A 19,684-nucleotide genomic window follows, 5' to 3' on the forward strand; every position below is an offset into this window, starting at 1 on the left:
ATATAGTTTCTGGTGACATACGTTTGAAAGTTGACTCCTGCAAATGTGACCATGGCGATGATCTTTTGTTTACGTTTGGTATTCCATATCATACCGCTAAACTTACCTCTGATGTGAAGTTCACCAAGGACGAATGCAAAATGTCAGAGCAATGGATGAACTATATTGCAAACTTTGCAAAAACTGGGTAAGCTGTATATGTCCACTTGAATGCTAGTACCATTATAAATGTATGACGATTGTATAGCAGGGTGGGGGTATAGACGGGACACCTTTATTACATATTATTCAAATATCCCAATTGTATTTTAAACAATTAACAACGGCCTATGAGAGTTGTGAGAATACGGTAAATTTTTTGAACGTTCTTTGTTTGCTACCAAATATGACCAGAAACAGAACAAATAAGTGTCCCATCTCCCCCACTCTACTATATATACCACATTGATAAAGAGCTACCGTGATAGATTGATCATTAATCTCCGACAATATTTATTTAATTACAGAAATCCAAATACCGGAGATAAAGACGTACCTGTTGAATGGCCGGTCTACAAAACTGCAGAAATGAGTCACTTGGTTGCGCAAGTCCCGTTTACGGTTATTAGGAACTTTATGAAAGCAAACCACAAACTTCTCTCCAGGGAGATTTTTGATATAAGCGATTAAATCTTCGTCGTAAAAAAGCTGTTGTCCGATACAAAGAAGCCAAGAAGGCCTTTGTAGTATAACTGTTACAATTCCCTTCCTGGCAATCGCTGTCCTATTTAAAGAGATAAAAAATAAGTTTATATTTGTTAATTTCGCAAATATCTTACGCCAATTTCGTTTCCATGCTCGTAAAACATCAAATTTACTTTTTGTGCGATACACGAATTTATTGAGCACTGATTTTATTAAAAGCTTTTTAATCATTATAATTTTAACGCCGTAATAGCTTACCAAATATCGTTTCTTATAACAAATGCTTCGTAATTATGTTCATAGAACATAAATAATTCGTGTTAATATTATTTTTGTAGTGTCCAAACAAATTTGGTTGTACAAGTTTAGAAAACACGTATGTTATGTGGCAAACTCCATCATTACTTTTGTGCATATTGGTTTAAATGCCTGTGTTACAGGTCAGACTGCTAGTAAACCCAATAGTTATTAATAGTTGTTGAGCGAAGTCGTACCGAGCTTGTGCAAACATTAACTTCTCTTGAAAATCAAATATTTGATTAGCATCACAAGTGAAGGGCACTTTTTTGTGACACCGGTGTTATAACAGGGCGTATATGTTTTTACAGTTTCAGTGTAAGACATAGCTTTACTGAAAGTGTATATAAATTTTTGACTGCAACACAGTATTTAAAAAGTTAAGAACCCAGTAAAGGTATTGTTTACTGTCGTTTACTTTCAGAAAATTTAGAAATAAATTGTTATTTGAACTGTCTGTGATGTCGGAATCGCCGTGTGTTGAAACAGCCAAGGGACCAGTCAAGGGTAAAGTTGCTGGCAGCTCAAAATACCCGAACGCAAAGCAAGTTTACAGATTCAGTTCGATTCCATTTGCTAAACCGCCTGTCGGAGATCTTCGCTTTGAACGTCCACAAGAGTAAGTTACTGTTTTATAAACATTACAGTATAATACATTGGGGCCAATATATGGTTTTCTTTATATGGTACTATAAGATAATATGGGATACCATTACTACCTAAATCACATATTTCGTTTTCGTCTTTTAAAGACCTTATGGGATACGGTTGAAAACTTCCGTAAATGTTATTTGGTAAGTACCAAATTAGACGGAAAAGGAGAAAAAACAGATATCTTACCGCACCGTATTATTTATACCAATCTGTTGATCTTATTATCTCTTTGGTGGTGTTCATACACTGGGTCTCATTTAGGCATCGTAACGCCCAGTTCGTTTAAATGACATTTGCATTATATTCCTTTGCAGTGCAGAACCATGGTCTGAAGTGCTTGACGCGACTAAAGAAATCGCTTCTCCCATGCAAGACTTAAGCATGTGGGAGTATATGAAACCGTATGTTGTTTTTGAGGATGTGGACGACAAAGATTTTCGAAACCTCCAAGAGGATTGTCTCTATCTTAATGTTTTTACCAACAACTTGGACGCCAAAGCCAATTTACCTGTAAGTGCTTTCCACTTTATAGTATTGAATAAAAATAAATGTACGAGCGAATGAATGATGTAACTTACTCTATGGCCGGAAAACGACCATGGTTAAACATGTGTGTTTTGTTTTATACATCTCGTGCCAGCTTGCCAAGTATGTTACTTTGTAGGTGTTTATTTTTGGGGTACATTTTTCATGCGTGGCTGATAATTTGGACAACCCATTACAGAAACCACTTTTTTGCGCACATTATTTGTTAGTAATTTTTATCGAGATTCTTTATTTAATGCAGGTGTTAGTATGGTTATATGGTGGTGGTCTTTCAATGGGAAGTGCTGTGTATTACGACGCAAAGACTATATGCAGCATGCAAGATGTAGTAGTTGTAATCCCAAACTACAGAGTGAACGTATTCGGTTTCTTCACGGCTGGAAAGGATACAAAATGGAAGGGCAACATGGGATTGTATGACCAGCTAAAAGCATTGGAGTAAGACTTTAATGTTTATGGTTGGTTCCTGGATAAAAATATCCTTCTTTGTAGGTGGGTCAAATACAATGTCAAATCATTTGGTGGCAATCCTGATAACGTGACAATCTTTGGCGAAAGTGCTGGTGGTTTATCCGTCGGTTGTCATGTTTTGTCGCCGCTTTCACGAGGTTATTTTCACCGTGCCATATCTCACAGTGGGACTGCGACCATGCCAAGTAATGTTGCAGCAATATTATTTTAAACTATGATTTTACAACCTGTGTTTTAAACAAATACAGATATGATGAAAACCGAATACACAAACTTCAGAAAATGCATGCTGGAACATCTGAAAATTACAGCTACGGACCCGGACGAAATGGTTGCTGCACTCAAAAAGGTCAGCGCCGAAAAGATATTAGAGGCTCAGGGAGAAGCATATAAAAAGGTGGTTAAATTATACAACGTATATTTATGGACATTTGAAGTACATTTATTTGTAATATTCAATGTTTGTTAGTTTCCAATGGGAGCATTTGGTCTCACCGTTGATGGAGAGTTTATTTTGGGAGAGGGAACGGAAACCATTACTAAACCCGAAAGCATTGCGCCTGTCCCGTATATAGTCGGTTGCAACAACACTGAGGTATGCGGAATTCTTTCTGTTATGATCCCAGAGTTTGCGACTGGAGCAACTGAAGAAGGAATTGAAGGCTACCTTAAGATGCTTCTGCAGGCGGAAAAGTTCCCCTCGGTAAGTAAATACTCCAACCCAGAGTTTATATGGGCTCAATCATAGTATACTGATGTATACTGATGTATACTATGGTTCAATGCTATTCGTTGCTACCATTGTGGGCGTACGTGTCCTTGGGCGAGACATACTTAACTGTAATTGCTCTCGAGTCTAACCGAGTGGTCACTATAATGGGTTGCCCAAATAATCAGCCAAGCACACATTAAAAAAATAAAAACTCTTCCCAAAATAATAATTCCCTACAAAGTAAGATACGTAGTAACTCGTAAGCTAGCGCGAGGTATATTTGCAACGAAGCACCCGTGTTTAACGCCTGTCGTTTCCGGCCACGCGAGTATAAAGTAACGATTAAGTCACACAATCATACAAATAAACGTGTCAAACTTGATATCTTTGCCATGCAAGACCGCAGCTAAAAAATATTCTGTCACACAGGATTCTCAGCGAGAAGCTGTTGGAAAATTGCTTAAGGAAAAATATATCCAAAACTATTCGGTGGATGATAAACACCGATGGAGTAAAACAGCGGGAGAGATGTTTGCTGATATGTGGTTTATTATTCCGTCGTTGTTGCAGGCGAACGCTCATGCAGGTTGGTAAATAGTTGTCATAGTTATTTTAGTGCACTGTACCGTTGCAATGTTTAATGCATGTAGGCATTACGGGGGGAGACGGGACTAGCACATACTATCCAAATATCCCGATCGTGTTTTAAACAATTAACAACGGTCAATAGGAGTCGTGAGGATACGGCTTTATAATTCTTTAATTGTTCTTTGTTTACTACCAAATGTGACGGGAAGACAAAATAAAAATGTGTCCCATCCTCCCCCACCGTATATACTATATATTTATATGTAAGCAGAGTATATATAGAAATATTGACTCAGCGATACCGAGGGTGTACTAATGTCATATATTTCATACCATAACATTTTATTTGTGTTTTTAGCTACCATTTTATATTAAATATTAATTCATGAAGAAGAAAATAATCCGATATTTTTTGTATATAGTTGTGCAATATTCACAGTTATATTAATTATGCAGACGCTGGCCATCCGACGTACTTTTACTACATGACCCAAGCGGCAAAGGTCTTCCACAGCAAAGAATATGTCTTGTCTGGCGAGTTAAAACCTAAAGTTGACTTCTGTGAGTGTGACCACGGTGACGATCTTATATATACCTTTGGATACCCGCATTCAACTACTAAGCTGGCACCCGTGGTTAAGTTTACGGATGAGGAACGCAAAATGTCAGAACAATGGATGAACTATATTGCAAACTTTGCGAAAACTGGGTAAACAAATATGTAGTATGAAGTTAAGTATAGGGCGACTTTTCGCACACATTATCTAAATATCTTGATCGTGTTTGAAAAATTAACTACGGTTTATTGGAGTCGGTTTTATAATTCTTTAAACGTTCATTGTTTTCTACCAAAAGGAAGGAGAAAATAGAATAAAAAGGTGTCCCGTCTTTCCCCACCCTACTACGTGTGAACTTAACTAACGATTTGTGTATACATCCAAATATATACTTGTACCAAGCGAGTGTGTATATAAAAGAAAACCAGTACTAGATTGTTTATCAATTTTTCTAACATCAACAATCTATTTATAACAGCAATCCAAACACCGGGGATAAAGAGGTTCCATTGCAGTGGCCGATCTACAAATCTTCAGAAAGAAACCACTTGACTGCGCAATTTCCATTTGGGATTGGTCAGAACTTGTCTGGGGACAAGTTCAAATTTCACACAGAAACAATCGCCGAAATGAAAAAATAAAAAGATTCACAGAAATATATACAAATACATTATCAACGTATTATTATGAAACATGTATCCCATAACCCCCTTTAGAACAAATATAAATAATTCATATTTTATTTTAAACAAAAAATAAATGTTTCACTTATGATTTTATGCACTCAATTTTTATGTTTTAATTAAAGTACCTACCAAGAAATTGGTCGTACTTTCTGTTGTACGTTGTCTCGGACTGGCTTAACAATTGCTATCAGTAAGAACAGCGAACCTATTAGCTAAACTACGTAAATAATAGAAACGTTATATTTAAGGTATTTATAGTCTTACGTGTTATAGAACGAATTAGCATTACAAAAAAACTTTAAAAGACTAGTCGAATATATACCAAGGCACAGTTTGATTTCCTTTATCATAGGACATCAATTATATACGTTTCATCATATGGTCGATTACCAATAAAAGAGCAACCGTAAGTCATGATCACGATCAAAGGTTTTATGGAATAGAAACTGTTCTGCATATGTAGTTTAGTACATGATTATACTGTTCTTATTAGTTGATAAAGAAAATACATATAAGGGCTCATAGGGCTATAGGAGCCTCGGTCCCAGTTTGAAATCTATAAAATGGTTCATAGTAGTCGTTTACGAAGCAAAGCTATATAAGGCCATGCTATTAGTTCACACACAAACTTATGTTGCGCATCGATTAATCGTAAAACTATACAGCCAATGAGCCAAATAAGGTTTAGGGACAGAGTACACATGCTTCACTGCACCTTTCTCTCTTACCACAGCATTTAAACATTAACTAGCGGTATTGAATGATCAATATTTGAACAACTTTACAATTACACTGCCATAAATGGAATCGGTACAGGCAAGGCCAATTCTGGTTGTCTTATTTGGTATTCTCCAGTGGCTCAGCGCAATACCTAATACATAGAAAAACTTGGACGGGTCGTCAGCAATGCATACATAAAGGTAGGCATAGAGGTATATAAGTAGGCGAACACCCAGCGAAAAGAGATATTATAGACACCGCAGTTACGTGCAGTGAGAAATTGTACTTATTTAAAAATAAGAACAAGATTAGTAGAGATGTCGGATTCGCCGTGTGTTGAAACAGCCAAAGGACCAGTCAGGGGTAAAGCTGTTGGAAGCTCAAAATACCCGGACGCAAAGCAAGTTTACAGATTCAGTTCGATTCCATTTGCCAAACCACCCGTCGGAGATCTTCGCTTTGAACGTCCGCAAGAGTAAGTTGTTTGTTGCAAAGTATAAAACCTATTTTGTGTTAAATGCCCGGCGCCGTGGCAAAATGGTTAGCGCGCCTGCGCCTCTAACCCAGAGGTAATGGGTTCAATGCTTGTCGCTGCTACCATTGTGGGCGTCTGTGTCCTTGGGCAAGACGGGACGTCCGAATTATCAGTCATAAATTTAAAAAAAATGGAAAAAATAAAAAAAACTCAGAAAAACATAATCACCCACAAAGTAACATACATGGTAACTCGTAAGGTAGTACGCGACAGCACCCGTGTTATAACGACTGTCGTTTTCTGGTCATGCCAAGACAAAGTAAGTTACATTCATTCGTTCATTCATATCTCCAACAGTGCAGAACCATGGTCTGAAGTACTTGACGCGACTCGACAGATCGTTTCTCCTATGCAAGACACCTCAGCGTGGGAGCAGCTAAAGGCTGTTATGGTTTCGGAAGACTTGCCAAAGCAAGATATAGAGAACATTAGCGAGGATTGCCTATACTTGAATGTCTACACTAATGATTTAAATAGCACAGCAAATTTGCCGGTAAGTGTTATATCCGTAAACTCTTTGGTCGATGTTGTTATGTATCAAAAAATACTGGTCAAATATGAACTGTATATTGTTTTATACACTATGTAACAGGTGTTGGTATGGTTATATGGCGGTGGTCTTACCATGGGCGGTGCATTGGGCTACAACGGACAGACTATATGCAGCATGCAAGATGTAGTGGTCGTGATACCGAACTACAGAGTGAATGTATTCGGTTTCTTCACGGCTGGAAAGGACTCAAAATGGAAGGGCAACATGGGATTCTTCGACCAGCTTAAAGCATTAGAGTATGATCTGATGTATTTTTGTTAGAGTTGTTTAAACTAATCGTATCCTTTTTATAGGTGGGTGAAACACAATATTCAAGTATTTGGGGGAAATCCTGATAATGTGACAATCTTTGGCGAAAGTACTGGTGGTTTTTCCGTCGGATATCATGTTTTGTCGCCGCTTTCACGAGGTTACTTTCATCGTGCTATATCTCAAAGCGGGACTGCGACCATGCCAAGTAATGTTGTAGCAGTATTATATTATACTATGATTTTTTAATATGTGTTTCCAATACATACAGCTATGATGAAAACAGAATACACGAACTTCAGAAAGTGCATGCTGGAACATCTGAAAATTACAGCTACGGACCCGGACGAAATAGTTGCTGAAATGAAAAAAATCAGCGCCGATAAAATAATGGAAGCGCAGGCGGAAGGGTTTAAAACTGTAAGTGTCTTAATAGGCTCTATATATACCACGAGTGATTGCTTCGTTTTTACAATCCATCTATATTTCATTTAGTGTCCATTTGAAGCATTCGGTGCCTCAATCGATGGCGAGTTTATTCTTGAAGATGCGTTGGATGGAATTAGAAATTCGTCTAATATTGCCCCTGTACCGTATATGGTTGGTTGTAACAACACAGAGGGGTTCGGGATTATCTCTGGAATGATTCCTGAGTTTGAATCCGGATCGACGAAAGAAGGAGTTATGGGTTTTCTTAAAATGATCTTGCAATACAAAACCTGCACTGTAAGTAGAAATACATATATATTCAGCAGTTGTTTAAAATGTTCAAATACTTGTTTGTTTCCATGCCCCTTTTTTATGTACACAAATAAATATATAATTATTGCAGTACATTTTTAAAACGACTGAATAATGTTTTTGTCAGGAAAAACAACTAAAAAATATTGCGGAATCGCTTCTGAAAAACTATAGCAAAAATTATTCCGCGGAGGATAAACTCCGATGGAGCAAAGCAGCAGGAGAAATATTAGGGGACTTGTGGTTTGCAGTGCCATCGTTGTTGCAAGCTAATGCTCATGCAGGTCAGTACAATTCCAACTCTCAGTAAATTTTGCTGCTTTATAATTGATATTACCAAACACACTTTTCCTTGGTTGTGTACAAAATATGCTAATTTCAACATATAAATTGTTGCAGGCGCTGGCCACCCGACGTACTTTTACTACATGACCCAAATTTCAAAGTTCTGTCACAGCAAAGACCATGTATTATCTGGTGATTTAAAACTTAAAGTTGACTTTTGCGAGTGTGATCACGGCGACGACTTAACTTATACCTTCGGATTGCCATACGCCACCACTAAATTGTCGTCAGAAGTTAAATTCACCAAAGACGAGTGCAAAATGTCAGAGCAATGGATGAACTATATTGTAAACTTTGCAAAAACTGGGTAAGCATACTTACCCTCGCGTGGCGAGGCAACCACAGTCGTTATAGCACGGGGGTTCTGTTTCATACAACTTGCCCGCTTACGAGTTACCACCAACAATAACTATCTTTATTTTGGCAGGAATCCTAACACCGGGAATAAAGATGTTCCCGTGGAATGGCCAGTCTACAAGTCTTCGGAAAGAAACCACTTGGTAGCGCAAATTCCATTCGGGACTGGTCAGAACTTAAGTGGAGACAAGTTCAAACTACACACCGAAACGATTTCCGAAATGAGCAAATAAAAAATGGTCTTGTTTGTTCTAATTTCTCATGTACTGATACCGATAATTTACAACCTTCTGCATTGCCTAATAAATTCCTTAATCACTTCTCGTTTATGTTTATTTAGATAAAAAAACATTTACTAGAGCAATGAAGTCCATATTTTACTTGGTATCTGGTCAGTCAGTCTCCAAGTCATAGCCAAAGTTCAGTATCATGTTTTCCGCAGAGTACTTAGACGTAAACCATAGGGTGGGGACTAAAAACCTACGATATCATAGAAATCTTGTACAGAATTATCTCATGCGAAATTTTGTACGAATGTAAACGAAAATTGTTCATGATTTGCATGCAATTTTGAACAGAATATTCGCTGGTGTAACCGTTAATTGATTGCATTATATTCTTATACTATGCTATATTGTATTGTTGTATATTTTATTCCGTGTTAAATTTCTGTACCTACATCAGGAACGCTTACTTTACGAGTAAGCGATGAAACCTTTTGTATCGAATGTTCGGTTTGTAGTTCACCCCTTAACCAAGGGTAGCAGGTTGTTTTTAGACGAAGAAGAAAAATTTCAAGAAAAGTAAGAGATTCTAAAGTTATCCATTTGTATATCTTGTAGCAATTATTTAGAATAACATGTTACAGTTAATGGTAGTCCAATAGATACAGCGCAATTTCTCCAACTTTCTCGCTGCCACCATTGTGGGTGTATGTGTCCTTGGTCAAGACACTTAACGGAAATTGCTCAAACTGAGTGGTCATCAATGGGTTGTCTAACTTACCAGCTATACAAACAAAAAGAACAAAATACCCCACCCCCAAAATAATCACTCACAAAGTAACATCATACATGGTTACTCGGAAGCTGACACGAGGTGTATGAGACTATGTTATAACCACTGTCGTTGCCTAGCTACACTAGGTCGACTAGGATAAACAAGTTAATGTTACATTCATTAATTTAGGTTTTTCACAGTATTCCCAACAATAGTAATTTCTAAATTCATAATTTCTCATTTGACAGATTATTGCGGTTATCTGAGAGCACATTTTCTGCCCACAACAGTGATTTGCCACCTGTGTTGAAAATCCTTCAACAGCAAGTGATCAGTGACTGTGCTGTAGGTCCTAACCATCTCTCGTTCCTTCTTGATGATGGCAGAGTATGCAGAGTGGGCTATACTGCAAAATCTAGGGTCGCACACAGTGAAAAAACTTCTGAAGATGTACCGAAAGAAAAAAATCAACAGAACAGCAGAGCTGGTAGGGCAGTTTTGGTTTTATAAAATATATATATATGTTTTTGATAACTTTTGTTTATAGTAAATGACATGTGTTAGGGGTTAGTGGATTTCCTTATTTCTGTAATGTATTTTAACTGTTTTTATCAAACATTTTCCTTTTGTTATTAAACACATTTAAAACAAAAAAACCTGGATATCGGTATAGACTGCTGTCATGTTTCTGTTAAAATTGACCAGAAAATCCATGTATTAACTTATTTTAATATTTTAAGGAACAAGAATGTGCAAATCCATGCGTACTTCAAGCGACCCACCATGGGCTCTGACGGCGGATTTTCTTGGCATGGGAAGTTCAGGTTCGTGGTCAAGATGGGGAAATAGAATTGGTGTTGTACGCTCTACAACTTCCTCATCTGGTAACACTTTACATGAAACAATGTTATACTAACAGTGCACACATCACAATCTGGTACTCACAGTTGGTAAAAATACAATAGCAATTGCAAGTTGGTGACCATGTTTCTGACCTGTCAAACATTAGGTCATTTTCAAAATTTCTGGGATTGTCATATCTCCATGTTTCTGGATTGGCGCATATATGGCAATAATAAAACTGCTCAAAATCTTAACTAATATGTCTTTAATCAGTGCACAAAGTTGGAGCTTAAGACCAGACTGAAACCTTCTATTTAACCTTTACATTAATTAATTCATCGTATTTTTATCAGGCACCACCACTGCGGTGACGACTTCAGCTCGTAAAACGACGAGAGGTTCTACCAACTCCACTGGCATATCAAGCTCCAGTATTCGTCTTATACGAACCGGGCAAGTACGAGGCAGAAACCTTCCACTGATGTCTAGCGGTCAACGGGCGATATTATCGGCACAAGTGCCTGAAGATTTGATTAACCAAGTTCAGGTTTGTTAGCAGTTCTTATGTACTTGGATGATTTTCCTCATACATTATAGGTTAATACAAATAGTTTTACCACTGTGTACTGGTTGCGTGGTCTGTATCGTGACAAAGTAAATGAAGTGCTCGCTTTGTAACCAGAAAACACGGGGTTCGAAACTTGATGCTGTTACCAATCTGGGTGTGTGTTTTGGGCAAGATACTGAACAATTAGTAGTAACCTCTTTAACTCCTACGTTACTACAATAGAATTTTCACCTACATAGTTAAAAATGTAGTAACTTGTAAGCAGACCTTAGGTGTAAAAATGCGACACCTTTTGTTGGTTGAGGGTTAAACTGCCGTCTCTATCTTGCAGAACGTGCTGCAGGGAAAATCTCGTAACGTGATCATACGGGAGTTGCAGAGAACCAGTCTCGATGTGAACCTCGCTGTTAATAATCTGCTGAGTCGTGATGATGAGGACAATGATGACATGGATGATGCCGGTAATTCTCCAGCTGCATTTTAAACTTTTGAATAAATTACAAATTTGCAAAAAAAATCTTAAATTTCAGACTATATACAGAAAATTTTTTCATGTTTCTTTTCTCATTTTTTTGTTGTCTTATATTTCTTTTTGTCTTTTATTACTAAAAAAATCTTATCTTTTAGTCTATAGGCTATACAGACAATTTGTCTTATATATATATTTTTTGTCTAATTTTTTTCTTGTAGGAGCAGATTACATCCATGGTGAGGAACTGATGTCCTTATTTGAGGGAGCAGTGAACTCCGGGGACCATCCGAGAGTCGTCATTGATGCAGAGACGATGCTTCCAGAGGATTTACTCGGATACACGTTTCCAAGGTAAAATGCACATATACTATCAAACCTAGAGAGCGGGGTAGGAAAGTCTACCTTGAAATTTTATTCATTAAAATAATGAGTAAACATTACAACCAATAATTAGATTTTCATATATGCATCTTAACTATTTCTGCCTCTCCTGCATTTTTAAAAGTTTTAATTCTAATGCAAATTCTTATCCTTATATATAAACTGTTGCTGCTATATTGCAATTGTAAAACGCCTGTTCTAGCATTTTATTTAGAGTTGGGTAATAACTTTTCGCTTTCCCATGCAGGTCGTTTTATGAAATTTTAATGTTTTAAATACATTTATTTTAAGGATATTTCATATATATGTTGTATATATTTAATATTATAAAGCTGATTTTCATATTCATTTATGAGGTTGCGATTTTTTAATGTATTGTTTCACGAACCCATTTTCTATTACAATAGTTTCATACTATGTCTTCCAGGTTACACACAAGCTACTAGAAAGTGTGCTTTGAATTTAGTAACATATAAAAATAACAAAAAAGCACAAGCACAACGCTGATTGGGGAATTCTGTATGAAATGTTGAAATAACACTTTTCTACTTTTAAGTCGCACCTCAACCCAGCAGCGTGGATTGGGAGGTTCAAGTGATCGTAATGCTGATAAAGAAGAGCCAGATGAAGAGAGCAGCAAACAAGGAAGCTCGAATTGGTCGGAAGCCAAGAACTCCGATTCAGCTCAAGCTTCAAAACCTCAAACAAAACCAATACCTGGTAAGTTAAATGTCATTAAAATCTTTTCAAAATCTCTTACAACCTAAGACCTTTGATGTACCATTACATGTCTGAGGGAAAACTTGTGCTTGATTGTGGTTATAATGGTTCTCTGTCGTGGCTCAGTGCTAAATCACTCGCATCATAACCAATGGATTCTGGATCGGATACCGTTCTTTTACAATTGTTTATGTTTTGTTCTTGGGCAAGACACTTAACAGTTGCTTCAACTGAGTAGTCACTTATGGGTGACCTGAATTGTCAGCCTCACAGAAAAAAGTAAAAAACCTATGCTTTATTTATATTATCACATGTTGTAGGGTCAAGTGTTGATTCTGGATTAACGCTCGGTAGTGACATCGAGTGGTGGATGGATGGGGACGAACCAGTCAAGTTTAAAGTAAGTTGAACATGGCTGGTGTTAGTTACACCATTGTGTGGCACAAAGCTTCGCTGGCTTCCCAAACTATTTTTCCCCAAACCCCTTTCGAAGTCTCGGTGACCCCTGAAATAGTTTACGCGACCTCCAGTTTAGAAAGCTCTGTTGTACAGTAGCATATACCTAAACATTAATGTTATTATGGTCCAAAAATTGAAAAATATGTACTAAAACACTTTATAATCTAAAAACCTATATAATATATATATATAATATATAATAATAGAAAACGTTTTAACAAATTTAAAAACCTTAAAGTAGGACAATACTTAATGGTTTGAAAAATATTTAGTAAAATACTTTTTACTAAAAAAATACTTTTTTTACCAATAAATAAAATGCAAAACACTTTTTTACAATATCTGCAGTTGATTGGAGCAATGCATAGTGAGCTTACTGGTGTAGACCTTGAGGGTTGTCTACGTCAGTGGAAATGGTCAAGTGAGAAACCGTATCATGAAACTAACTTTCATCCAAGGACGGAGTTTCTCGAACTTGGGGACGACAAGGTTTGTCATTTGAATTGGAATTTTTATTGCAGATATGATAGGATTTGTTAAAGCATTGTATGAATTATTAAAGCTAAGTAAAACTTGTTTAGATTTTTGAGGTCACAGGTCAATTCTGGCCTGAATCCCATGTCCACGACAAGGTCTTCACTCACATAGTCACATGGTGATAGAATCAATTGTTTTAAACACTTTTGGTCAATATGTTTAGTGTATTAATAAAACAGCATACCATTACCACACACAGTTTAAAAAAAATGCAATAAAATCACATTTTTTTCCAGATTTCATTTCTTGCTACCAGTTCGATTCGAGCCTCCGTTGTAACAGAAGGTGGCGCTGTTGCTACTTGGATGGACGAGACCGTATGCGCCCACACAGGGTCACTGGAGAGTCCTCGGCAGCCATCGGATTCGTTGAGAAACGAAAAAGTTAAATCTCTCTGTATTTGCCCGCTTTACTCTGCTGTTCTTACTGAAGCTGGTAAGATTTTGTTTTAGCTTGTAAAATTTCAAATAAATGTGTTTTTATAAGAACAGTTTGCAAACATTTAGTTACAGTTTGAAAGCCATTTCTTTATTTATTTTAGGTCGTGTATACTGGTGGGGTATTCTGCCATTTAGTCAGAGAAAAAAACTGCTGGAAAAATCGCAAAACAATTTGCTGCAAAACACTGAGAAATCTGAGGTGATTTATGCAACTTTTGTACAATTGTTTTATTCAAATTACTCATGTTATTATCCGTGCCATAATTAAGGTTGCAAAAGCACTGCACTGTTTAGCCCTGATATTCACCTGTAAACGTGTCACACAAAAAATGATGTTTGCACACAAATAATTTGCCATTTAGCGCCATTTGTCCAATACCTAATTTGTGTCCTGGCATCGTTTGCACCAAAGACTCAAACGAACTTTCCTGGGTGGTGGAGTAATGAGTTAAATCGGGGCTAAATCCCTAAAAGTGAATTATACTCTGCTGCTGTTGCTACCAGGTCCAGACGTAATATATTTTATTTTTACACATTATTTTGCGAAACTTAACCCTGCCCAAGTACTGTAGCATGGCAGATAACAAATTTTATAAAATCTCCCATTTTTTTCTCAGAAGATCAGTTCTTTAACCATAGAAACTATATATATCATTTATCTGATTACAAGTTCACTGTCAGTCATAACAAACCTTGTATCCATCAATTCTAACCCGCAGATATCAGTTGGAAGCCAAGTATGTCTACGTAGCTTACCATCCTATCATGCTGGGTCCATTGCTATCAACACTTCAAGTGGTGAACCAAGAGTTGGCCGATTACTTGAAGTCGTGTGGAGTCTTGAGAAAAAATGCTCGTTTAAAATACTCAGCAGTTCACAGCAAGGTAAACAAGTGTAGTGTTTAAAGTTCATTTATTTATAAATCTACTTTAGTTTGTTCATGTTGCTACCATGCATAAAGTGTTATTTTTAGGTACTCATAATGCCATTCTGGCAAACAGAATGAATTTTAAAATGATATACTAAAAAACTTACTTGCCAGAGAAGAGTACACTATGTTTTATTTTTATTGAGAATTTTCTTGACTTCAAATTATTTTTTTTAACTAGGTTTTGTTTAATTTATTTGTGGGGTGTGGCATGCCATTTCTATTGTTACTAAAATATATACAATTTTATATTATTCTCAGAAAAAGAAAATGAAAAGCAGCTTGAGCCCAAGTAAGTTGTTGTATGAAATTCTTATCATTTTTATTAAAAACCGTTTATATGTCTATTAATTTGAATTGTGAAGGTTTTATTATAGATACAATAATATTAAATACCTTTAGTGTATGTTTTGTTGTTAAATCCATTTTTTTCTTTCCTTTTAGATCTGAGACGAGTTTGTTGGATTCTTGCAAACCAGGAAAGAGAAAAAGAGAGAGCTCTGTGGATAAAGAAGAGAATAAGGAAGAGGAGAATACGGAGCAATGGGATTTGAGAGAAGTTGTTTTTGTGGAAGATGTTAAATCTGTTCCTATTGGTAAAGTGGAGAAGGTAAAAGTTTGTATAGTAAGAAATATTTTTTAAAACGTATATTTATTTGATGTATTTAAATATAATATCTGCCTGCTTTGAAAGCACCCAAAAAATATAGGGCTGGAAGGTAACATATTAACATATATGGTGATTCTATTTTATTCTGTGTATTGCTGTTCAGCATAAATGCTAGTCGCAGTTAAGATAAAGTTTCTACCAACTTGCTATTAAAATGCTGGTTTTATGATTTTATTTTTATTGAATTCTGATTTTTTTATTATTTTTTGAATTTCTGAATTATTTTACATTTTCTGATTTTTTTTCTTTTTTCTGAATTTTTGATTTTTTTTTTCATTTTTGGAATCTCTTTTTTATATTCTGTTTGATTTTTATTTTAAGGTGGATGGGAACATAGTTGCCATCAACTTTTCATCAGATAACCCTGGCAACCGTGATTCCTCACTGCAATCATGTCGTCTGCTTCACAAAGATGATGTCGTGATCGTGAAAACACAAGCACCAAGGATGCTCGACTGTTTACAGAAAACACCCCGAAAGTTGCAGGTAACACAACCTCTAATAAAATCAATCACAAAATATAAAAATGTTTAAAAATAGTTTTTTTTTCTGAATCGCATTGGTACAATTGCTAGTTAGACTCAATTTCTAACAATTACAAAATCAATCAAAAAATATAAAAAAATTCTAAGGACTATTATTTTTTTTAAATCTTATTGCAACAACTGCTAGTTTTTATGCTATATGGGCAAAGTTCGCTGTCACAACCTTACCAAGCAACATGGGATTTTACAAGAGTTATCCGATTACTGTAAACCTAGTGTTAGTTAGAACAATATTTAAATGACACTCCCAATTAATATTATCTTATGTACACATCTTATTTACCACTGGTTCTTGTACATAGTACAGTAGGGTGGGGAAAAGATGGGAGACCTTTTCATTTTTATTTTCTCATTCCATTTGATAGTAACCAAAGAACATTTAAAGAATTACAAAACCGTATCCTCGTGATCCCCACCGACCGTGGTAATTGTTTAAAACACGATCGGGATATTTAGTTCTAAAGATGTCCCATCTTGCCCTCAGTACTATATATTAGTATAGTTAAATTTTGTATCCAAAACTTCCCTATTAAACTACATTAACAGTGCGATCCCCAACTAAAGTTGCATTGCATCAGTGCTATGGAGACAGGCATAACAGCTGTGGCAAACAAGATGAACAATAATCTTGGATGTATTCATCTTAGTTTGACCTCAGGAAAAGTTACAAGTCGCCGTAGATTTCCAACTAAAATTGATTCCTTTTTACGTAAGTAACCGTTTTCTATTTTAAAACCATGTTTTGATTGTTTTTTAAACACAGTCGCTTTCGTTTGTACTTCATTATTTTTATCACGGTATTTTTACTTTAACATTACACATTTCAATATATATATATAACTTTTTGCAATTAATATTTAATAGTTGTGAAAATTATAAAAAAAACAAGTTCACTTCAATGTGCAGCCTCAGTAATGTACTGTATGGCCAAAGCAATGTTAGTTTATAAATATATAAAAAATGTTTTTTAGTTATTTTTATATTTATATTTTTTATAAAAAAATATAATTTATATATATATTAGATAATTTTTATTAATATAAGTTTTTTTTTATTAGTTTTGAGTTTAGTTTTTTATTGTACCTAGTATATTAATTTATGAAACAAACGGTGCATGTGATTACTAATGAATTACTCGTATCAATTAATATTCACAGCTACTGGTGCTGAACTGCCTCCTGGTATGTCAAGTCTACCAGGACCAACACAGAAACCAAACAAAACCAAATCCTGCAAGTTGCTCAATAAAGGACAGGTACCTACTTTTACAAAAACAATATGAAAAAACACTATTTTTAAATATTCTTACAAAAAAAATGAAGAAAAAGAATATTCAAATAACCTTACAAAAAAATATGAAAAAAAAACTATTTTTAAATAATCTTTTTGAACAGTATGAAAAAAACACTATTTTCAAATAACTTTTTAAAAAATATGAAAATAAAACATTTTAAACTATTTCTTGAAGGAGTACCCATCGCTATTAGTCGATTACAATTCCATGGTATACCCGCTGTTGGGGGACGAAAATGGTGGAATCAAAGACCCAATATGGGCCGACATCCCACCTCTCTTTGCTTCAGGCATGGGTGTTCATTCGGAAAATGGAAGCAACAAGTAAGTAAAGTAGGAGTAATAAAGTGTTTGGAAACTGAAGGTACCAGCTTGGTAGATCTGGAAAGTAAATTTGTGGAAATGTGTTTTTTTCTGATATATTTGTATTTCCTTCAATGGGAATCTCATTTATCCCTTAATGTGTAAGCAATAAACAACTAAAAGGATTAAAAGTCTATTCCCAAATATTTTCATTTCTTTTATGGGTCTATTTTTATTTTATTTTTTTGCTTTATGGGTCGGTATATTACTGAAACATGTTTGACACAGTGTATACTCTTACAGAAGATAGTATAAGTCAACGGGTTAGCAGTAGGATTCGGCAAAGCAGTCAAATTAAATGTCAGACACAGTGTATTCTCTAACCCAAAGTTTTAGCTCTCTATCTGAAAAAAAAAACGATTTTAACTTCCGAGTAAATTTTCCCACAGGATGCATGCTGTAACTGTTCTTGCTTTCCGCAACCATGTATTGATGCCACTTGTATTACGACGAGATCGTGTCGCATTTGAATCTCTAATATCAAGTGTTGAGTCCAACCAAGCGCAAGGGTGGATCCATGTATTCAACCAGGTTTTTTTAAGTTTTTTTTTATATATTTTTTCCAAACAAAATGTTATCATTTTTAGTTTGCATCTGATTTTGGGGGTTTTTAAAAATTTTCAACTAAAAATATCTAGATGTTTGGAAATACTTATCTTATCTTAGAATAGTTCTAAATTGTTTTAATATAAATACTCATCAATTGCACTATGGGCTGTATATTGTAAGCATTTTTTCGATAACTCTGTAATGCCTACTTTTTAATATTAAAATATGCACAAAGCGTAAAATAGCATTTTTGGGGAATCATTTTACGATGTCTTAATCTGAATTCTCCAAAAAGACAAAAGTTTGCCGTAAGCTGATGGTTTAAAAAATAACCATTTTATTCAATATTTATGTGCTCGTTCCAGCAAGGTTACTAGAAAATCAATGCGGAAACAACCATTGACAGTTTAAAAAATAATGCAAATAGAAATTAATGTCTCATCCCTGGTGTGCAGTTTGTAAAATGTCATTAAACACAGAGCTTATGTGAGGAGAAATGTGATGGCCAGCGTAACTTACTCCACATGTGTATTGAGATGACAATCCCTTCATCAAATAAGGAGCAGAAAGCGGATGAAAAAGAGAGGAAAACCAGATCCCCCAAACCTCCCGTTAAATTCCCGGATACTTCACCAACCACCAGAGGTATGAGATGTAAATATGTTTAAGTTTTCCAATTTATTTGTCAGTCATTTTGATTTATGTCAATTGTTAAATAATTTTTTCAGTTTGGGGACAATTTGTTACACCATTCTGTAGACTTCTTGGCTGAATTGAAATATTTTAATTTACACTTTACATTAGGGATAGGATATGACACATTAAGATCTATAAGTCATACATACATTATACGTGGTACATTAAAGACCTGCAGCTCTGTTAAAATCAAGAAAATTAAATTTAGTCTAATCAGTGGCTGGAGAGAATAGAGAACTTAGGTGGTTTAGATGAGAGGTTATCTTTTAAAAGGAGCTTAATAAAAGTTAAATATAATAAAACTTTTTGAACGAAACCTAATTTTGCAGGCCCTGAGCCGTCAAGCTCAAGAGAGACACCTAGTGGTAGTATGTACATGTCGAATGATGATCGCATGGAAGCAGTGAATGCGATTGCAAATGCAATCTCTTTGGTTAACCGTTCATCTCCACAATCCAGTCGCAACCAGTCTGAACCGGTTCCTCGCCCTGCTCAAAGGCCAGCTAGGTAAACTCAAAAGGATAC

The 19,684-nt window shown here is 35.6% G+C and overlaps 3 protein-coding genes across 8 annotated transcripts in view; all 3 read left to right on the top strand.

Annotated features, from left to right (window-relative positions):
• The first annotated feature begins 1,384 nt into the window (after positions 1-1,384).
• LOC149740325 (pyrethroid hydrolase Ces2e-like) lies at positions 1,385-5,283 on the top strand. The gene is made up of 9 exons (XM_089871882.1): positions 1,385-1,600; positions 1,950-2,145; positions 2,423-2,619; positions 2,674-2,837; positions 2,901-3,049; positions 3,122-3,355; positions 3,794-3,950; positions 4,409-4,661; positions 4,988-5,283. The coding sequence occupies exons 1-9, from the start codon at positions 1,443-1,445 to the stop codon at positions 5,148-5,150; spliced, it is 1,671 nt and encodes a 556-aa protein (XP_089728008.1). The 5' UTR covers positions 1,385-1,442; the 3' UTR covers positions 5,151-5,283.
• A 399-nt stretch (positions 5,284-5,682) lies between these two features.
• LOC149740326 (liver carboxylesterase 1-like) lies at positions 5,683-9,013 on the top strand. Of its 2 annotated transcripts, XM_089871884.1 has the most exons (10): positions 5,683-6,115; positions 6,233-6,390; positions 6,748-6,943; positions 7,043-7,239; positions 7,297-7,460; positions 7,524-7,672; positions 7,748-7,978; positions 8,121-8,277; positions 8,393-8,645; positions 8,766-9,013. In XM_089871884.1, exons 2-10 carry the CDS (start codon positions 6,233-6,235, stop codon positions 8,926-8,928), a joined length of 1,668 nt encoding a protein of 555 aa, XP_089728010.1. In that variant the 5' UTR covers positions 5,683-6,115; the 3' UTR covers positions 8,929-9,013. The 2 variants fall into 2 exon arrangements, with proteins under 2 accessions (XP_089728010.1, XP_089728009.1); XM_089871883.1 differs by having other exon boundaries at positions 5,684-6,390.
• A 197-nt stretch (positions 9,014-9,210) lies between these two features.
• The window catches only part of LOC149740327 (E3 ubiquitin-protein ligase UBR5-like), a 29,572-nt gene continuing 19,098 nt past the window's right edge, over positions 9,211-19,684 (top strand). For 2 of the 5 annotated variants that reach the window (XM_089873253.1, XM_089873256.1), the window contains exons 1-21: positions 9,212-9,498; positions 9,943-10,181; positions 10,435-10,578; positions 10,891-11,084; positions 11,437-11,566; positions 11,796-11,928; positions 12,515-12,678; positions 12,999-13,078; positions 13,486-13,626; positions 13,911-14,109; positions 14,216-14,313; positions 14,834-14,999; positions 15,305-15,335; positions 15,488-15,653; positions 16,035-16,199; positions 16,805-16,967; positions 17,416-17,513; positions 17,727-17,875; positions 18,304-18,445; positions 18,943-19,117; positions 19,489-19,666. In XM_089873253.1, coding sequence (XP_089729379.1) covers positions 9,404-9,498; positions 9,943-10,181; positions 10,435-10,578; positions 10,891-11,084; positions 11,437-11,566; positions 11,796-11,928; positions 12,515-12,678; positions 12,999-13,078; positions 13,486-13,626; positions 13,911-14,109; positions 14,216-14,313; positions 14,834-14,999; positions 15,305-15,335; positions 15,488-15,653; positions 16,035-16,199; positions 16,805-16,967; positions 17,416-17,513; positions 17,727-17,875; positions 18,304-18,445; positions 18,943-19,117; positions 19,489-19,666 — 3,050 coding nt within the window. In that variant the 5' untranslated portion in view covers positions 9,212-9,403. Of the gene's footprint in view, positions 9,499-9,942; positions 10,182-10,434; positions 10,579-10,890; positions 11,085-11,436; positions 11,567-11,795; positions 11,929-12,514; positions 12,679-12,998; positions 13,079-13,485; positions 13,627-13,910; positions 14,110-14,215; positions 14,314-14,833; positions 15,000-15,304; positions 15,336-15,487; positions 15,654-16,034; positions 16,200-16,804; positions 16,968-17,415; positions 17,514-17,726; positions 17,876-18,303; positions 18,446-18,942; positions 19,118-19,488; positions 19,667-19,684 lie in introns of all 5 variants that reach the window. The other 3 variants (XM_089873254.1, XM_089873257.1, XM_089873255.1) reach the window with 3 other exon arrangements.

The sequence above is a fragment of the Ciona robusta genome, chromosome 2 (assembly GCF_009617815.1).
Source record: "Ciona robusta chromosome 2, ASM961781v2".
NCBI lineage: Eukaryota > Metazoa > Chordata > Ascidiacea > Phlebobranchia > Cionidae > Ciona > Ciona robusta.